At 37.3% G+C, this 17,657-nt stretch overlaps 1 protein-coding gene across 2 annotated transcripts in view; it reads left to right on the forward strand.

Annotated features, from left to right (window-relative positions):
- The window catches only part of TMPRSS15 (transmembrane serine protease 15), a 142,156-nt gene that overhangs the window by 88,035 nt on the left and 36,464 nt on the right, over positions 1-17,657 (forward strand). For both annotated transcript variants that reach the window (XM_005901870.2, XM_005901871.2), the window contains 2 exons: positions 2,631-2,741; positions 4,290-4,422. In XM_005901870.2, coding sequence (XP_005901932.2) covers positions 2,631-2,741; positions 4,290-4,422 — 244 coding nt within the window. The remainder of the gene's footprint in view (positions 1-2,630; positions 2,742-4,289; positions 4,423-17,657) is intronic.

The following is a 17,657-nucleotide window of genomic DNA, read 5'->3' on the forward strand; positions in this document are numbered from 1 at the left end:
AGTACTTCTGCTTTCTAAACTCAATACTGGAAAGATTAAAATATAAAGTCAGTTAAAACATTGAGGCTTGCCTATAGAATAAGTAGCTGTCTTTGCCCATTTATTGTCTCACTAATCTGGTTTGGAAATATGTGTTCATGAAATAAATTGATAATTGCATTTACAAGAACCTTCCTAATAGTATTATATTTGATATATGTAACCTACACTTGGTGGATAAACATTTGTAGAAGCAACTATCCCAATCACGCCTTTCTTAAAGTATTTTTTATTAAAGTAACTTAAATTTGGGTTGAAAAAATATAGGCTTTATCAAAGTTTAAAATAACAGATACAAATACCTCCAATTATTGCTGTGAGATTCCTGGAGGAAAGCATTAGGTATGACTTCTTGCATTATCTGGAGAAGAAAGTAGCACAACCAGCACACAGAAGTATCAATGAAAAGGATGACCTCTAAGGATTGCTACTTTTACTGTTAAGGATAAAATTTATTCTGCATTCAGTGTATTCATATTGGCACAGTAAATACATTCAATTTTTAAAAAAATGATTCTCATGATATACCTAAGACATAAGCAGTATTTATCCCACTATATCAAAGAAACTGAGCTTCAAAAGATTAATTTATTTGTCCAAGGTCAAAAATAAAAGAAAATGTTTAAATTGAAGGTCAAATCAGTCACATGACTCCAGAGCTTATGTTTTAACCTGCACCCCAAATTCAAACAATTAAATTTTACCTTCATAATTCATAGATTTGATTTTTATTTTTCAAGTCAATAGCTATCATCAGCCAATCAACTGTCTACTTTTTAAATGTATTTTTTGAAATCATACTTTTAATGATTTCTTCGTATTGTGTTTATGATTAATGTGCATGCTGATTTTTGAGGCATATCCACTTACCTAATACAAATTAATTCACTTAACATTTAACAAATATCTACTGATTCTTACTTTGTTCCAGTCATTTTGTCAAGTCCAAGGCATATAAAAATGAAGAAACAAGGCATATGGATATTACAGCTAGTAAATTACAGATTCAATTTAATGAATGGACTCAATGAAAGCATTTATAGAAAAAGCTTTGCTTTTACCCATCTTTGTTGTTGCTCAGTTACTCAGTCATGTGCAATCCTTTGTGATGCCTTGGAGCAGCACACCAGGCTTTCTTGTCCTTCTCTGTCTCCCAGAGTTTGTTCAAACTCATGTCCATTGAGTCAGTGATACCTTCCAACCATCTCATCCTCTGTCGTCCCCTTCTCCACCTGCCTTCAATCTTTCCAAGCATCGGGGTCTTTTCCAATGTCTTAGCTCTTCGCATCAAGTGTCCAAAGTATTGGAGGAGCTTCAATCCTGAGCTTCAGGATCAGTCCTTCTGATGAATATTCAGGGTTGATTTCTTTTAGGATTGACTGGTTTGATCTCCTTGCTGTGTCCAAGAGACTCTCAAGAGTCTTCTCTAGCACCTCAGTTTGAAAGCATCAGTTCTTCTGCACTCAGGCTTCTTTATGGTCCAGCCTTTCATCTGTACATGACTACTGGAAAAACCATAGTTTTGACTATACAGACATTTGTCGACAAAATAATGTCTCTGCTTTTTAATACACTGTCTAGGTTTGTCATAGCTTTTCTTCCAAGGAGCAAACATCTTTTAATTTCATGGCTGCAGTCACTATTTGGAGCCCAAGAAAAGCCTTTTAATACCCAACTGCTATTTCCTTTCTCAAAAAAATCCAGATTCCACATGGCCCCACTGGAGATTCTAATATCAGGATGTAGCTACTCCTCCCAAGCCACAATCAGAAAACAACTCTAGGGTAGCAAACCCCTCTTTTCCAGTGAGATGAGGGTTCCCCAAGAGCAAGACTCCATAAGAATAAACAAACATTTCCAGGAAGCATAGTTCTCACTCCCTTTCAACAATGACTACATCAAGTAGACATCTTTTGCACAACTCAAATTCTGGAAGCAAGCACCATATATGTATTGCGATCCTCTTCATTGTCCTTCTGTGTTTTCATGTCCAAGCACATTCCCAATAATTCCAGCCCTGCTTTCCCTGTTTCCTTTCAAATGACTGCTATTGCAGTTTCCATTTCTTTAGATGACTTTTTCCCACCTGACCATGCTTTAATTAAACTATTTCCAGCTTGGTACAACTTTGATTCCACCGAAAGACAGCTTCCACATTTCTATGTAAGAAAGGGTTAGAGGTATCATTTAGCTGGTAAAACCAGGAGATCTCTCTATACTTGTGAACATTCCAGTGGTTGTTACTTGTACATTCACATTCATTGGGTTGGAAGAATTTATAAGATTCACAGAGACTGTGTGGGATGGTATGTCCAAAATCTCTCACACATCGCTTGGAACTGCCCTGCCCTCTGCTGCAGAGACACTTAAGGTTTTGTTCATATTCTAACTAAACCATGTCTCCAGCTTTGACAGGACTATTGCAAAAGCATTTGGAGGAATTGTTTTCTCATATTCAATATCAAAGTCAGGTTAACCAAGGACTGTGGCAAAGAATGGATGTTTAAAGGGACAAAAATGGGATGGGTACTCCAGAATGGTCTATTTGTCATTTCACTATCCTATACAATACATATTTTTTCCCTGCATAGAACCCTGCAAGGAAGACAATTTTCAGTGCAAGGATGGGGAGTGTATTCCGCTGGTGAATCTCTGTGACGGTTTTCCACACTGTAAGGATGGCTCAGATGAAGCACACTGTGGTACGTTTTATTTTTAGGAAAAACTTTGATCATCTTAATTTCTACATTTGGATTCTACAAATGCAAAAGGAAGATTATGACTATATCTATTAGGACATATCTTGGTACTTATGGGTTATGATTTCCTGGTGATTTTAGTGCCTCTGCCACAATTCTTGTTATAAGAAATGCTAACGCGCAAACTTATTTCTGTTTAAAGTTGACTACATTTAATACCTTTAAGTCTGTGTGCGTTAAGTTGCTTCAGTCGTGTATGACTCTGTGCGACCCTATGGACTGCAGCCTGCCAAGCTCCTGTGTCCATGTGATTTCCGAGACGAGAATACTGGAGTGGGTTGCCATTTGCTTCTCCAGGTGATCTTCCTGAGCCAGGGATCGAACTTGCACCTCTTAGGTCTCCTGCATTGGCAGGCAGACTCTTTACCACTATGGCCACCTGGGAAGCCCAGCTTTAGGTCTAGGACAAAGCATTTTCAAGTAAAGAGCATAAAATACCTCAGAAAGACAACAGCGCATGCCAGCCAGTCTAGCCACCACTCTTACTCTTATACTTTGTACCTTGCCTACACACAGAGGCCCCTCATGCTCATTTATAACGGACTTTCTTAGACTTTTCCTTGCATTCTTGATTCTTCAGTATCTAATTCTCCTCCTGCCTTGAGTCTCCTGTCCAGCCCTCCTCCAGCTCTCTGTTACGTTAGGAATAATGACTACTTTTACTCTGTCCTACTTTATAATTTCAAAAAAAAAAAAATAGTAAAAGCTATTTATGATGTGCATGTGCTGTAACGGAGTGCTGTAAAATGATCTTAACATCATTGGAATTAACTCTGTTTCACTGAAAACTGAGGCTTGGAGGAGTTAAGTAGTTGCAAAAGATTACACATCTAGTAAGGCTTAGGGCTATGTTTTCAACCCAAGTCTGTCTAATTCTACAGGCAATGCCTTTATTCTTTTTATCATCAGAAAAAATGGTGAACAGTAGCAAACACTTTCAGAATTATTGTATGGCATTTGCGGGAAAAACTACGATGGATGATATTTTATCTGTTTGATAAACTAACTCTCTTAGCCCAGTCTCCCACCTAACCACTAATGGCCTTAACACTCTGTCCAAAATGGTTGTCAGTTGAAGGGGGAATGACAGAAACCAAACAGCAGAAAAATAAGGTCAAAGAAAATACCTTCCGGAGAGAGAAGTAAGAAAAAAAAATGTTTTAAGTTGTTCTTGAATTTGTTTTCCTTCTTTTGGTAACTATGCTTATAAGATAAGCTCTTCAAAATAGCTTTATTTTCTGTTTATGTGCTGTACTGATATGCAAGGAACTTACGTATCTCTGCCAGTTCCATCTTTATAAACACATGAAAAAGCAAAATTCATACTACCAAACTTATCGTTTTCAACTTAAGACTTCCAGCATGTTCTTAAGAAAAATCATACACTATCAATCTCTAAATGTTAAGAACATTACATATTTGGCTTAAGAGTCCAACATGTGCTTACTGGCTTGGGTCACAGTGACCCTGTGTATGATCTCATCTTTTTAGTGCGTCTCTTCAATGGCACGACAGACAGCAGTGGTTTGGTGCAGTTCAGGATCCAAAGCATATGGCATGTAGCCTGTGCCGAGAACTGGACAACCCAGATCTCAGATGATGTGTGTCAGCTGCTGGGACTAGGGTAAGTAATTCCACTCAGCTCTCAAATTATTCTCAAGCTTTTTTATGGGTTTCAAATTGGGTTTATTAAGAAATTTAAAATTTGTGGAAGTCATGAATTTAGAAAATACATATGCTCAAAAGGAAGAAAACATAAATCTTGTTTAACCCCATTCTCAAAAAGACAACCACAGTTAATAATCTTTCAAGAAATATTACATAAATATGAGTATACAGAAATAGTATATTATAAAATCATGCAAAATACCATATTATAAGCTGTTTTGTAACCTATTTATGCACGAACATTTCTCATGTCATTAAATATTGTTCATAAGTTGTCTTCTTTAACAAAAGGAAATATTCCATTTTATGCTCTATTATAATGTAATTATAATTAATCACATGGGTAATGGAGAGAACATGCTTTTGCTATGTCTTCCTGACCCATTCATGATAGTTCTTTTGGAAAATTTGAAGAAGTATTATTGTCATGAGAAAGAAAATGTGCAGGATTGCAAGACTTAATTCAAGTAATAATTCCATATTAATGACTCTCAAAAAATTACTATCAGTTCAGTTCATTCACTCAGTCATGTCCGACTCTTGCTACCCCATTGACTGCAGCACACCAGGCTTCCCTGTCCTTCACCATCACCTAGAGTTTGCTCAAACTCATGTCCATTGAGTCGGTGGGGTGTTGGTTATGGGGCATAATGTTTTTTGATGAAAAAGCAACAAAACTCTGAAATGGATAGTTGTATATCCTCACTTCAAGTAAAGCACTGGATAAGTGGCACTGACTCGAGATTCCTACTTTAATGTTGCTTTTAGATAAATAGTGAGTCCATGCAGGTGAGGCCCTAGGAAGTTATTTGCTTCCACTCAGTTCAGTTCCCTTGATCAGTCATGTCTGACTCTTTGCAATCCCATGGACTGCAGCACGCCAGGCCTCCCTGTCAATCACCAAGTCCCAGAGTTATTCAAACTTGTGTCCATTGAGTCAGTGATGCCATCCAACCATCTCATCCTCTGTTGTACCCTTCTCCTCCTGCCTTCAATCTTTCCCAGCATCAGGGTCTTTTCCAGTGACTCAGTTCTTCGCATCGGGTGGCCAAAGTATTGGAGTTTCAGCGTCAGCATCAGTCCTTCCAATGAACACCCAGGACTGATTTCCTTTATGATGGACTAGTTGGATCTCCTTGCAGTCCAAGGGACTCTCAAGAGTCTTCTCCAACACCACAGTTCAAAAGCATCAATTCTTCAGCACTCAGCTTTCTTTATAGTCCAACACACACATCCATGCATAACTATTGGAAAAACCATAGCTTTGACTAGACGGACCTTTGTTGGCAAAGTAATGTCTCTGCTTTTTAATATGCTGTCTAGGTTGGTCATAATTTTTCTTCCAAGTAGAAAGTGTCTTTTAATTTCATGGCTGCAATCACCATCTGCAGTGATTTTGGAGCCCAGAAAAATAAAGTCTCTCACTGTTTCCATTGTTTCCCCATCTATTTGGCATGAAGTGATGGGACTGGATGCCATAATCTTAGTTTTCTGAATGTTGAGTTTTAAGCCAACTTTTTCACTCTCCTCTTCCACTTTCATCAAGAGGCTCTTTAGTTCTTCTTTGCTTTCTGTCATAAGGGTGGTGTCATCTGCGTATCTGAGGTTATTGATATTTCTCCCAGCAATCTTGATTCCAGTTTGTGTCATCCAGCCCAGCATTTCTCATGATGTACTCTGCATAGAAGTTAAATAAGCAGGGTGACAATAAACAGCCTTGACGTACTTCTTTCCCAATTTGGAACCAGTCTGTTGTCCCATGTCCAGTTCTAACTGTTGCTTTTTGACCTGCATACAGATTTCTCAGGAACCAGGTGAGGTGATCTGGTATTCCCATCTCTTTAAGAATTTTCCACAGTTGCTTCCACTACTCAATTTGATAGTCGTCCTGAGGAGCTGTTTTATAGACTCAGGAACTTAGTACAGCTTAGGCTAAGGAGATTGGCTCCTTGACCTTGTGACCACAGTTGACGGACCTAAATGCCCTGGATGATTGGGCTTTGACTGTACAGGAGCTTGTGTTACAGTTTACCAAGTATCACTATATGATTGTCAACACAGGTGTTCTTTCCTCTGTGGTGTGTGAACCTTAGCTAACTGTCCCCTCAAAGAGACAATGTTGGGGTTAAGGTGAAGCCTTTAGAAAGATGAAAGTAATCAAGATCTTCTTTGGCAAAAATATTTTCAATGCATTTGAATAAAATATGTTGAGTGATAGCATAAAGCTGACTCCAGTTGCATGCAAGAGCATATTGGAAAGGGAACATTTATCTTCATTATTTTTTCTAACAGTTGCTAATATAAACACATTATTTTGATTACTCATAGATTAGAAGTTTGTGCATTGGCAATGATAATGTGTCTTGTCTTCGGATAAATAAGAATAGTTTTTACTTTAAATGCTTATATGGTAGAGACAGACACAGAAATAGAGAATTACAATATATTGTGGTAAATACAATGTCTTGTAGGAGAACCTCTACTCAATTTGGGCACATCAGGGAAAGCTTTCTAGAAAGTGGCCTGAGCTGTATAGATGATGGCCAATTCCACATAACCATATACTATCTATTTACAAGGTTTTACCTCCAGCCAGATTTTACTCTCTAGTTCACTGACCTCATTTCTAATGGATCACAGTCACAGAGAGGGACAGAGAACTAGATTTTTTTTTAGTGTGTGTTAAGCAAGTAGTACACCCCACTGCCTTCAATACAATGTTTTTCATGAGGTCAGGCACTTGGCTCTCTTCGGAAATGAGTCAGGTAATCTCTGCAAAGACTTTAATCTTTGGACCAGCACTTATTAACTAGTCTCCCTAGTGCTCTAGTAATTGAAAGAAAGTTACAGCCTTAATGCGAATTTGTCTAGGTTGGTGCATGCTAACAAAAGAAACCTTAGTGTGTTTAAAATGATGTGTTTCATATAGAGGAAAGTAATTTAAGAGTCAATTTATTAAAAGGGCACTGTAGCCTCTCAAGATTATTTACACAGTTAGGGTACAAAATGCAATTCCCCACAGGTTCTAGTAAATTATATGAGGCAGATTTCATCAGCTTTCCTATTTTTAATGAAATATTTTCATTCCCCACCATTGACAGCTGCATAAGTAAAAAGAATTTTGAATAACATTTTCATGTCTCTGATCAAAGTATGAAAGAAAACATTTTAGACTGATGCAAGAATAAATGTTAAAGAAATATTGAGCAGTGATTTTTAGAATATTTCCTAGGAAACCACACTACCCTGTTATTAACCCAATAAATGAACGATGCAGTTGATGTGCTCTGCTAAGGCATTAAAATCAAGAAGTCATCAGGTCTATAAAGCTCTAAAAATTTAGGAAATGCTAACATTTTAAAAATAGAATTAGCTGTATGTATCCGCATGAGGAACTGATGTTAATTTTTAAATCCCATAGTAGTCTTGTACTAGATACCTTCAGTTCAAATATCAAAAACATCTAATTGACCCTCTCATTCTGAAACCCAAAATAAGAAATAGAATTACTTCAATGTTCTCCCATTTCAGAGGTGTTTTAAAAATGTTGGGAGGTGAGTGGTAAATATTTTTTTTAATTAACGTTTCACATACATCAGTTCAGTTCAGTTCAGTCGCTCAGTCGTGTCCGATTCTTTGCGACCCCATGAATCCCAGCACGCCAGGCCTCCCAGTCCATCACCAACTCCTGGAGTTCACTCAGACTCACGTCCATCGAGTCAGTGATGCCATCCAGCCATCTCATCCTCTGTCATCCCCTTCTCCTCCTGCCCCCAATCCCTCTCAGCATCAAGTCTTTTCCAATGAGTCAACTCTTCACATGAGGTGGCCAAAGTACTGGAGTTTCAGCTTTAGCATCATTCCTTCCAAAGAAATCCCAGGGCTGATCTCCTTCAGAATGGACTGGCTGGATCTCCTTGCAGTCCAAGGGACTCTCAAGAGTCTTCTCCAACACCACAGTTCAAAAGCATCAATTCTTTGGCGCTCAGACTTCTTCACAGTCCAACTCTCACATCCATACATGACCACAGCAAAAACCATAGCCTTGACTAGACGGACCTTTGTTGTCAACGTGATGTCTCTGCTTTTGAATATGTTATCTAGGTTGGACATAACTTTCCTTCTAAGGAGTAAGCATCTTTTAATTTTATGGCTTCAGTCACCATCTGCAGTGATTTTAGAGCCCAAAAAATTTAATTTCCTGTGTAAGCACTAGAGCAAATTCGTATTCACAATTTAGCACTAAAAATAGGTTCATAGAAAATTGAAAATAGAATCTGTGTTTCCTATTAGTTTAAGAAATTGGTAGACAAATAATGCTCCTGTTGTTGTACATATTTTCTGTCACTATCCCCAAATTTTCAACTATGAAGGCAAAGCCTTAACACAAAAAAACAGCAAAGATTAGATATAGGGATTAGTAGAAAAAGTATAACTGCTACCTCAAATTTAAATGATTTTTTAATTTGCTAACTTTATACAAAAAATAATAAATGTTTTCTGTTATTTTAAAATTTTAATTTACAAGATCAACATGCAAGAAAATTTTAATTTTATTCTTAGCTATGTTCCTTGGGTGGAATGGTTGAGGCAGTGGGCTAGTTGGATAGGAGGGGCTATGGGCAAAATGGTGAAAAAAATTTTATTTTACTTGGTTTAACTGACCAAGCTAAAAAGCTAATAATTTGCCTGAATTGAAATTTGTAGCTCTTATTTTTTTTCCTGTTTTAGAATGAGAAATACATTAATTAAAAATAAGCAAAGAGAAAATAATAGCAAACTATAATAATTTATAACTTCCTAAGATTAATCTGTAATAGGCATATCATCTCACAAAGATGTAGAAAACACAGTGGTAGGTAATTATATCTGCTATGGGCAAGGGCATGAAAACAAGTATACCCAAGAGCTGGATCAGCACTTCCCAAACCTGATGATTCATTAAAATCACCCAGTCATGTTCCCAGACATTCAGGTTCAGGGTGGTCTAGGTCATCGGTTCCCAGTGCTTCATTTTAAAATCAAATTAGTAGCTGAATCACTTTTCTTTACATCAGAAATTAACAGAATTTTATAAATCAACTATACCTCCATCAAGTAAATTTTAAGAAAGACAAATATTATATGATATCACTTATATGTGAAAACTAAAAAGATGATACACATGATCATATTTACAAAACAGAAAGAGATTCACAAACTCTGAAAACAAACGTATGGTTACCAAAGGGGAAAGGCTGAAGGGAGGGATAAAGTAGGAGTTTGGGATTAACATATACACACTATTATATGTAAAATAGATAATCAACAAGGATGTACTGTATAACGCAGGGAACTCTATTCAATATTCTGTAATAACCTACATGGCAAAAGAATCTGAAAAAGAATGAGTGTATGTATAAAACTGAATCACTTTGTTGTATATCTGAAACTAACACAGCATTGCAAATCAACTAATCAAGTATCCCTCAATATAAAATAAAAATTAAATTAAAAAATACGATAAAAAAGAATTAGCAGCATCTGTAACAACCACCTGGATGCATGTATAGAAATTTACATTCTGGAGCCCCACCTCAGACCCACCCATCTGAAAGTCTAGAACAGAGACCGACAATTTGTATTTGAATAAGCCCTTAAGGTGATTCTGATGCTCTGTATAGTTTGAGAGTCACTATCAAAGTGTGGTTGTCCTTAACCTTCTTCTATGTGTCATGAACATTTCTGGCAGTCTGGTGGAACTTACCAACCTCTTCTTATGTACGTATTTTTAAGTTGCAAAAGAATAAAATACACATAATTTTGAAGGAAATTCATTTCATTGAAAAAGCTATCAAAGTGTTAAAAATATAGTATGATATTATATATTTCTTTTTTAAGAGAGTAAATAAGATATGTTGGTGATTCTAATGATTGCTGTGCTATCAAAGATGAGCGTAAGTCATATTTTTAGAAGAATGCACTAAGATCTGAAGATATGTGTAATTTGTCTTGGTGACAAAATTATATGTGCTGCTAATAATATTGTGGTTAGTCACCTACATTTGTAGCAGAAATAAGACTGTGTTTCAATTACAAGTTAGTAAAAATAAAGATGTCATTATTTCTCCTCAGACTATAAACTGGCTACATGTTACCATGAATTGTTAGGGGCTCCATAGAACTCAGGCTGGAATTTTGGCTAGAGGAAGAGCCAGAAGTCTTGGTTCTTTCAAGAACGCTGGATGATTCCTACTACAGGAAAGTAGAACTGTCATATCAAAAGAACCCAAGAAACCTTGTATATGTGTTTCAGTAGAAAACATAGAAATTATACAAGACATCTCTGAAGTTTAGCAGTTTGATTTCATCTGGTATTAAAAACAAAGTTAAAAATAATTAAACATTTTTTCTCCTACTAAGAACATGTGTGCTAAGTCGTATCTGACTCTTTGCGACCCTTGTAGACTGTAGCCTGCCAGGCTCCTCTGTCCATGGAATTCTCCAGGCAAATATTCTGTTGTGGGTTGCCGTGTCCTCCTCCAGGGATCTTGCCGACACAGGGATCAAACCCTCCTCTCTTACTTCTCACGCATTGACAGCTGTGTTCTTTACCACCAGCACCACCCCGGAAGCCCCAACATGCAGGTTTAGCTTCCCTGTGTGCAGGTCAACTCTGGCTTAATCCAGGGGATTCCTCAGCTTTTCATTCTGACACTAACCTCTTTTAACTTCTCTGGAAAACTTTTCACTCAGTAGATCAAATTAGAGTTTAAAAAGACCACTATAAGTAGGACATCATTAAAATGGTATTTTTTTTTTTAGAAAAAAGAAAAAAAATCAAGGCTAAGATTTCAACAAACACAGGTTGGTATTATTGCTTGCTTGGGAAAAATTCATTCCTGATGTACCCTAGTAAGTATTTGAAAGCACATTATCGGAAAATCAAGGATTCTTTTATAAGAAATCACTTATTTTTATTAATTCAATTTAGGGAGCAAACTCTTTGTTGTCTTTAACTTTTATTTTGACTTAAACTTGAATGGGTATTTTGCAACCCAGAGAAATTTATGGGGCAAGGAAATTGCTGAGAATATAATTATACACATAAAGAGATAAAATTTCTTCTGGTCAACTGTGAATCATCTACCAATAAATTTTCTGCAACTCAGTTGTCTAGTCTACAAAAGCCTGTTGCAGAGTTGAGGGTTTTTCATTTGGTTTTTGTTGCTGTTTCTGCTTTTTTAATTGAAGGCTTTTTTCTTCACTTAAAGATGATTGCATAAAAATAACAAATATTATAGTTTTCCCTAAACCAAAATATCTTTCACCATTCCCTTAAATACTGTTGTTGCAGAGAGAGAGGAAGGTGTCTATATTCTAAAATAGAAACAGATAAAGGCAGGAGAAAACTATCATTCCCTGAATGAATAACAAGCATTTTCTTGTTCATTCTGTTGTTGTTATTCAGTCAGCCGTAAGTCGTGTCCAACTCTTTTGTGAGGCCACTGACTGTAGCCCACCAAGGCGCCTCTGTCTATGGGATTTCTCAGGCAAAAATACTGGCCTGGGTGGCCATTTCCTTCTGCAGAGATCTTCTCTACCCAGGGATGGAACCTGCATTTCCTGCTTTGGCAGGCGGGTTCTTTACCACTTAGCCAACAGGGAAGCTCCTTGTTCATTTAGCCTCCCTCCTAAAAATTATTTCCAACTGATCAAACTGTAAACAACATGGTATATTTTTTGAGATCAAGGACAATTTTGGATTAAATTGATGAAATCAAGTGGGATACTATACTTTTTTCTCCTTTCCTTTAATTATACCTTCCTCTTTCTCTTTCTTTCTTCCATATTTTTTTTTGCTTTCGTCTTCACTTCCTTATTTCCCTCAACTTTTCATCTCTATTTCCTTCCATTCTCTCTTCTTTTCTTTACACTCTTATCTTTTCAAAAGAAACTGCATTGACTTATAACAGAGTATATGTGGTAAAGTTAATACACTAGAAAAGTAAATAAGGTCTAAGAAAGAAGGAACCAAATAGATACAATATACAGAGTCACCACAATTACTCATACATGTGTTTTAGATTTCCTGGAAATCCATGCCAAAAAGAAAACATTAAAAACCGCATAATTTTAATTATGAGATAAGTTGAATAATACCAGTTCCATCCATAGGAAGAACCCTCAATTCTAAAGGAAATTTTGCATGTATGACCTTAAAATGTAGTAAGGCATTAAAAAGCATGCACTAAGAAAAATTTATAGTAAACATGGAGATGTATATCATATACCTCTTATTCAAAGATAAATAAATGGCAATGACTGAGAAAACAATGTTACAATTGAATCAAGAATATAGTACAAGGGATTAAGATAATTTTATCCAAGATGCTGTCCACAGAGATCCCCTCTCCCATGATCGAAGTATCACTTCTCTCAGCCATGTTTTTGGTTTTTAGTAGGAAATACCAGGAGTTTGTCTCTTTGCAAATACCATTAATATGGTAGAGAGTGGCTACCAGACTGACCCTATCCATTTCTCTCTGCTTCTTAATACAGTAGCTTGTACAAAGGGGTAAATTGATCAGGGGAAGAAAATTTTTTTTCCCTTTTGTGTGTCATGAAATTTCGAGTTGAGATCAGAAAATCTAAAATTAATAAAGCTTACTTGTTTTCTAAGAGCTAACATATGGCTGGGTAAGTGCTAGGTGAGTTGTTATAAATGTGTTAAATGAATAAGCTATTTTAGTTACAATGTGTCCAATTCAGTCATGATGCTTATGGAATTGCCAACCTGTCCCCACTCTCCTAGTGGGATGGTTTGCCATCCATTGCCTCAAATTCCTTTCATTCACCCTTCCCCTGCCTATTAAAATGCTCTCTCCTACCTTCTGTCCTGCCAAATCGATCCCCCTCTTTCCCTCCCATTGAAAGGGAAGGCCCATTCTTCTCCTAAACCATTTTCAAACTAATCCCATCTGGTTCCATTCGTTACTTAAACCTTTTGGGGTGTGAAATGAGCTACAGTGCCTGACTGCAGCATTTGCAACATTTGTTATTATTCTTTGCAGCTTTAGTGAGTCCAAAGCTTAAAACATCCCTACCTAAGCTCCAGCTTCAGGGAGGAATTCTTATCACAGCATACACAGTCTAAGGAGGGTGACAAAAGAGAGGAAACCTCCAAGGGACCTGAGAAGAGAGGCAGAAGATTTAATACCGTGCAAGACACCTTGGGATAGGCTTCTTTTTCTCTCTAGAATTCCTCTCTGAGTGTATTTTTATACTCCATATATGACCTCAAAAATAATGATGGTGGGTTGCATTTATATGCTTCTTTTCTCACAGAGAATAAGGTTCCCCTGAAGCCAGGGGAGCCCTTTGAGGGTGCACAAAGTATAAAAATGGTAATAAAGTCTTAGAAATAGGCAGTCAGGAGGCATTACCATGTCATCAAGGTGATGCTATGTAGATGCATTTTTATGTGGCACCAAACTGCAGATTTCAAACAGTTATGCAAATATGCACAGAGTTATCTAAATCTGCAGAGCTGGGACCTTTTCAGAATTAAAAAAAAAATGCAAACTCCAGTTGTAATCTTGACAGAATGCCTCTCTAAATGTGAACAACTAGTTTTCTTGCAAAGAGGAAACTGAGTCAGGGAGTGCCTCAGTTACATGCTTTAATTAAAGAACTTAATATAATATATTCTCAACAGTTCAACTGCTCAGTTCTGAGATTTTGTTTCTATGAACTAAATAGTGACTTAACATATGGTTGCCAACATTTTATTTTGCCAAGGATATTTTAAATGTATCCTTATCATCTCCATCATTTTCTAAAATAAGAAATAGTTTATCATAAACTTCCTCTGCTGCTTATATTTTGTTTATTGTGAATACCAGTTGGAAGACATCGTGTTTGGTTTGAAAAAGGTGAGTTCAGCTTGGCAGGGTTAGAAATGCAGATACTCTCTCTCATATTAAATTCTAACTTTTAATATCCAGCACTGATGCCTGGAAATGTTTGTATGAACCAATGGGCTCTATACACCACCCTTAGGTTGCTGATATCAGTATTTACAATAAAAATGAATTATGTGAGTACTTTAGAAGTTTTTTCCAAAAGAATGTTTTACCCAGTTGTTCTGAGTAACCCAAAACAATATACATGCACCATTAACTGCAGTTTTTTCCCTCATATACAGTTTGAGTTTACAAATTTAGAACGCAAGCTTAGAATACAAGCTTGACGTGTGTCATTTTGTCCACATACATACATAATCTATTTTTCTCAGCCAGCTCGTGAAAACATAACTATGGAACAGTACTTGAGAATCCCAGGTAGAACATTCAGCATTTACTAAATATTCTTCATCCTTAACGCTTTGCCTCTAGTCTTCTTTCTTCTAGAATAGGCTTGTGTTAAAAATGTAACTGAAAATCCCACCACAGTGCAGTGCCAGTGGTAGATGTGTGATAAACAGATATTAGATTAAAAACTGATTTATAAATATTTTTCAATATTTTTTTCAGTTTCATTTTGCTTAGACTTTGCTTTGAATTTCCACAGAAATTAATACATCCCCTCAGGATCTATCTTTAAAAGACAACTAAGCAATAGACTAAAAGCAGCCAGAGACAAAGGAAGCCTTAACTCCACAACCTCAATGTGTATTTTTAATGACTAACTCTTCTAAATGTTCCCCCATGTAGTCACTGTAAAATGACAAAACTAAACCAATTTAATAACAAGTTGATGTCCTTTATTTAAGGAGAAGGACTTCCCCCAGTGATTCAGTGATAAAGAATCCACCTGCAATGCAAGAGACGCAGGAGATGCGGGTTTGATCCCTGGGTCAGGAAGATCCTCTGGAGAAGGAAATGACCACCCACGTCAGTATTCTTGCCTGGAGAATCCCATGAACAGAGGAGCCTGGCAGGCTAGTCCATGGGGTTTCAAAGAGTCAGACATGACTGAGCACGCACATACACATGCATTCAAGAAAAAATAGCCCATAGATAGGAGGGGACAATGCCTCACAAGCGGTGGAGCACTATTACTGAGGGATTTTGGGCAAGAGTGAGTTTTATAGAATGTTAGAAGAGGCAAGGGAGAAACAGGGTACCACCGGCTAAAAGACCAAGGATTTCCTTATAGGCTTATAGGCTACCAGGTCCTATTTTCTAGGGTAAGGTGAGCCAGCTAAGGCAGAAAGTGAAGAACTAAAGAGCCTCTTGGTGAAAGTGAAAGAGGAGTGTGAAAACAGTGGCTTAAAGCTCATCATTCAGAAAACTAAGATCATGGCATCTGGTCCTGTCACTTCATGGCAAATAGATGGGGAAACAGTGGAAACAGTGGCTGACTTTATTTTGGGGGGCTCCAAAATCACTGCAGATGGTGATTGCAGCCATGAAATTAAAAGACACTTCCTCCTTGGAAGGAAAGTTATGACCAACCTAGACAGCATATTAAAAAGCAGAGACATTACTTTGCCAACAAATGTCCATCTAGTCAGGGCTATGGTTTTTCCACTGGTCATGTATGGATGTGAGAATTGGACTATATAGAAAGCTGAGCACCAAAGAATTGATGCTTTTGAACTGTGGTGTTGAAGGAGACTCTTGAGAGTCCCTTAGAATGCAAGGAGATCCAACCAGTCCATTCTAAAGGATATCAGTCCTGAGTGTTCATTGGTAGGACTGATGTTGAAGCTGAAACTCCAATACTTTGGCCACCTGATGTGAAGAGCTAACTCATTTGAAAAGACCCTGATGCTGGGAAAGATTGAAGGCAGGAGGAGAAGGGGACGACAGAGAATGAGATGGTTGGATGGCATCACCGACTCAATGGACATAAGTTTGGTTAAACTCCGGGAGTTGGTGATGGACAGGGAGGCCTGGTGTGCTGCAGTCCATGGGGTCGCAAAGAGTTGGACATGACTGAGAAACTGAGTGGAGCCAACTAAACCTGAGTTGGAGGATTATGACTGGTGTTACATTTTCTTGACAGTGAAGCACTTCCTGTAAGTGCAGGTTGACTTAGATTTAGATTTGTGACATGGACCAGGCCCCTGGGTGATATTCATTTTGTGGATCCTGATTTATGAGTTAATTTATCAGTGCCTTAAACAGATTGCTTAGGTCCATCCATTTTGTCACAGTTGGCAAAATTTTATTCTTTTGTATCCATTCATCTGTTCATGGGCACATAGGTTGCTTCCATATTTTGGTTATTATAGATAATACTCCTGTTAACACTGAGGTGCGTTTATCTTCTTAAGTGAGTGCTTTCCTTTTCTTTGGATGTCTTTATTCCTGTTTTCTTTTCTGAGCTATAACAACTATATTTTATATAAGTCTTTAAAAAATAATTATTCTTCCTGCATGGAATGAATATATTAAACTTTAGCAATAATAGTACTAAGACTCATTTTCCCTTCGGTAAATCCATTTTAGATTTATTAAAGGACTGGTCATTGATTTGTGTGCTTCAGTTACTTTCATTTGTTTATAAAATAAAAGTGCAAGTGCTAAATTCTGGGACATTACATAGGAGTTTCATTGTTCCAGCTTTCTGTTCAGTGGATGAAAGCTACTAGACATTTTCAGTCTTTAAGGTATTGTCTGACCTGAAAGAGAGAGGAAACACCCTTTCCTTAGTTCTTTTCCTCTTACTGATCATAACAGCCATGAGTCTTCTTTGGAATCTCCTCTGTGTACAGAGTTAGGAAATGTTCAGCATTGACTATCGTCCGGGGAAGACACTGGACCGTCTTTTGAAGAGGCAGTGGGCGGGTCCATAATGATATTCCAAAAGATAGGAAGCACATCATCTCCCTGCCAGCCAGGAGGAGAGAGCAGGCACCAGGAAGTCTCTAGCCTAAAGGCATAGTTTATATGAAGATTGAAATCTAGAATAAATAAAAGGCAGGAAAAATATTAAAAACTTAGAAGCTAAAAGTTTCCAGCCTAAGCCTAGGGAAGAGTGGATAATTAAAAGACATCATCCATGAAGGCTCACAGTTGACAGAATGGCTATAATAGGCTTTCAAGGACAAGAAAGGCCAGTAACTTAATGTCTTTTGTCACATAAAGGTGTGTAACCCATTCTGGCTCCCTGGTTGATACTCAGAAGACCAGGCTACATACTCCATCTTTTAGAACAATCACATAGCTTCTGACTTTAAATTAAGACAGTTATTAATAGGCT

The sequence above is a fragment of the Bos mutus genome, chromosome 1, assembly GCF_027580195.1.
Source record: "Bos mutus isolate GX-2022 chromosome 1, NWIPB_WYAK_1.1, whole genome shotgun sequence".
Taxonomy (NCBI): Eukaryota; Metazoa; Chordata; class Mammalia; order Artiodactyla; family Bovidae; genus Bos; species Bos mutus.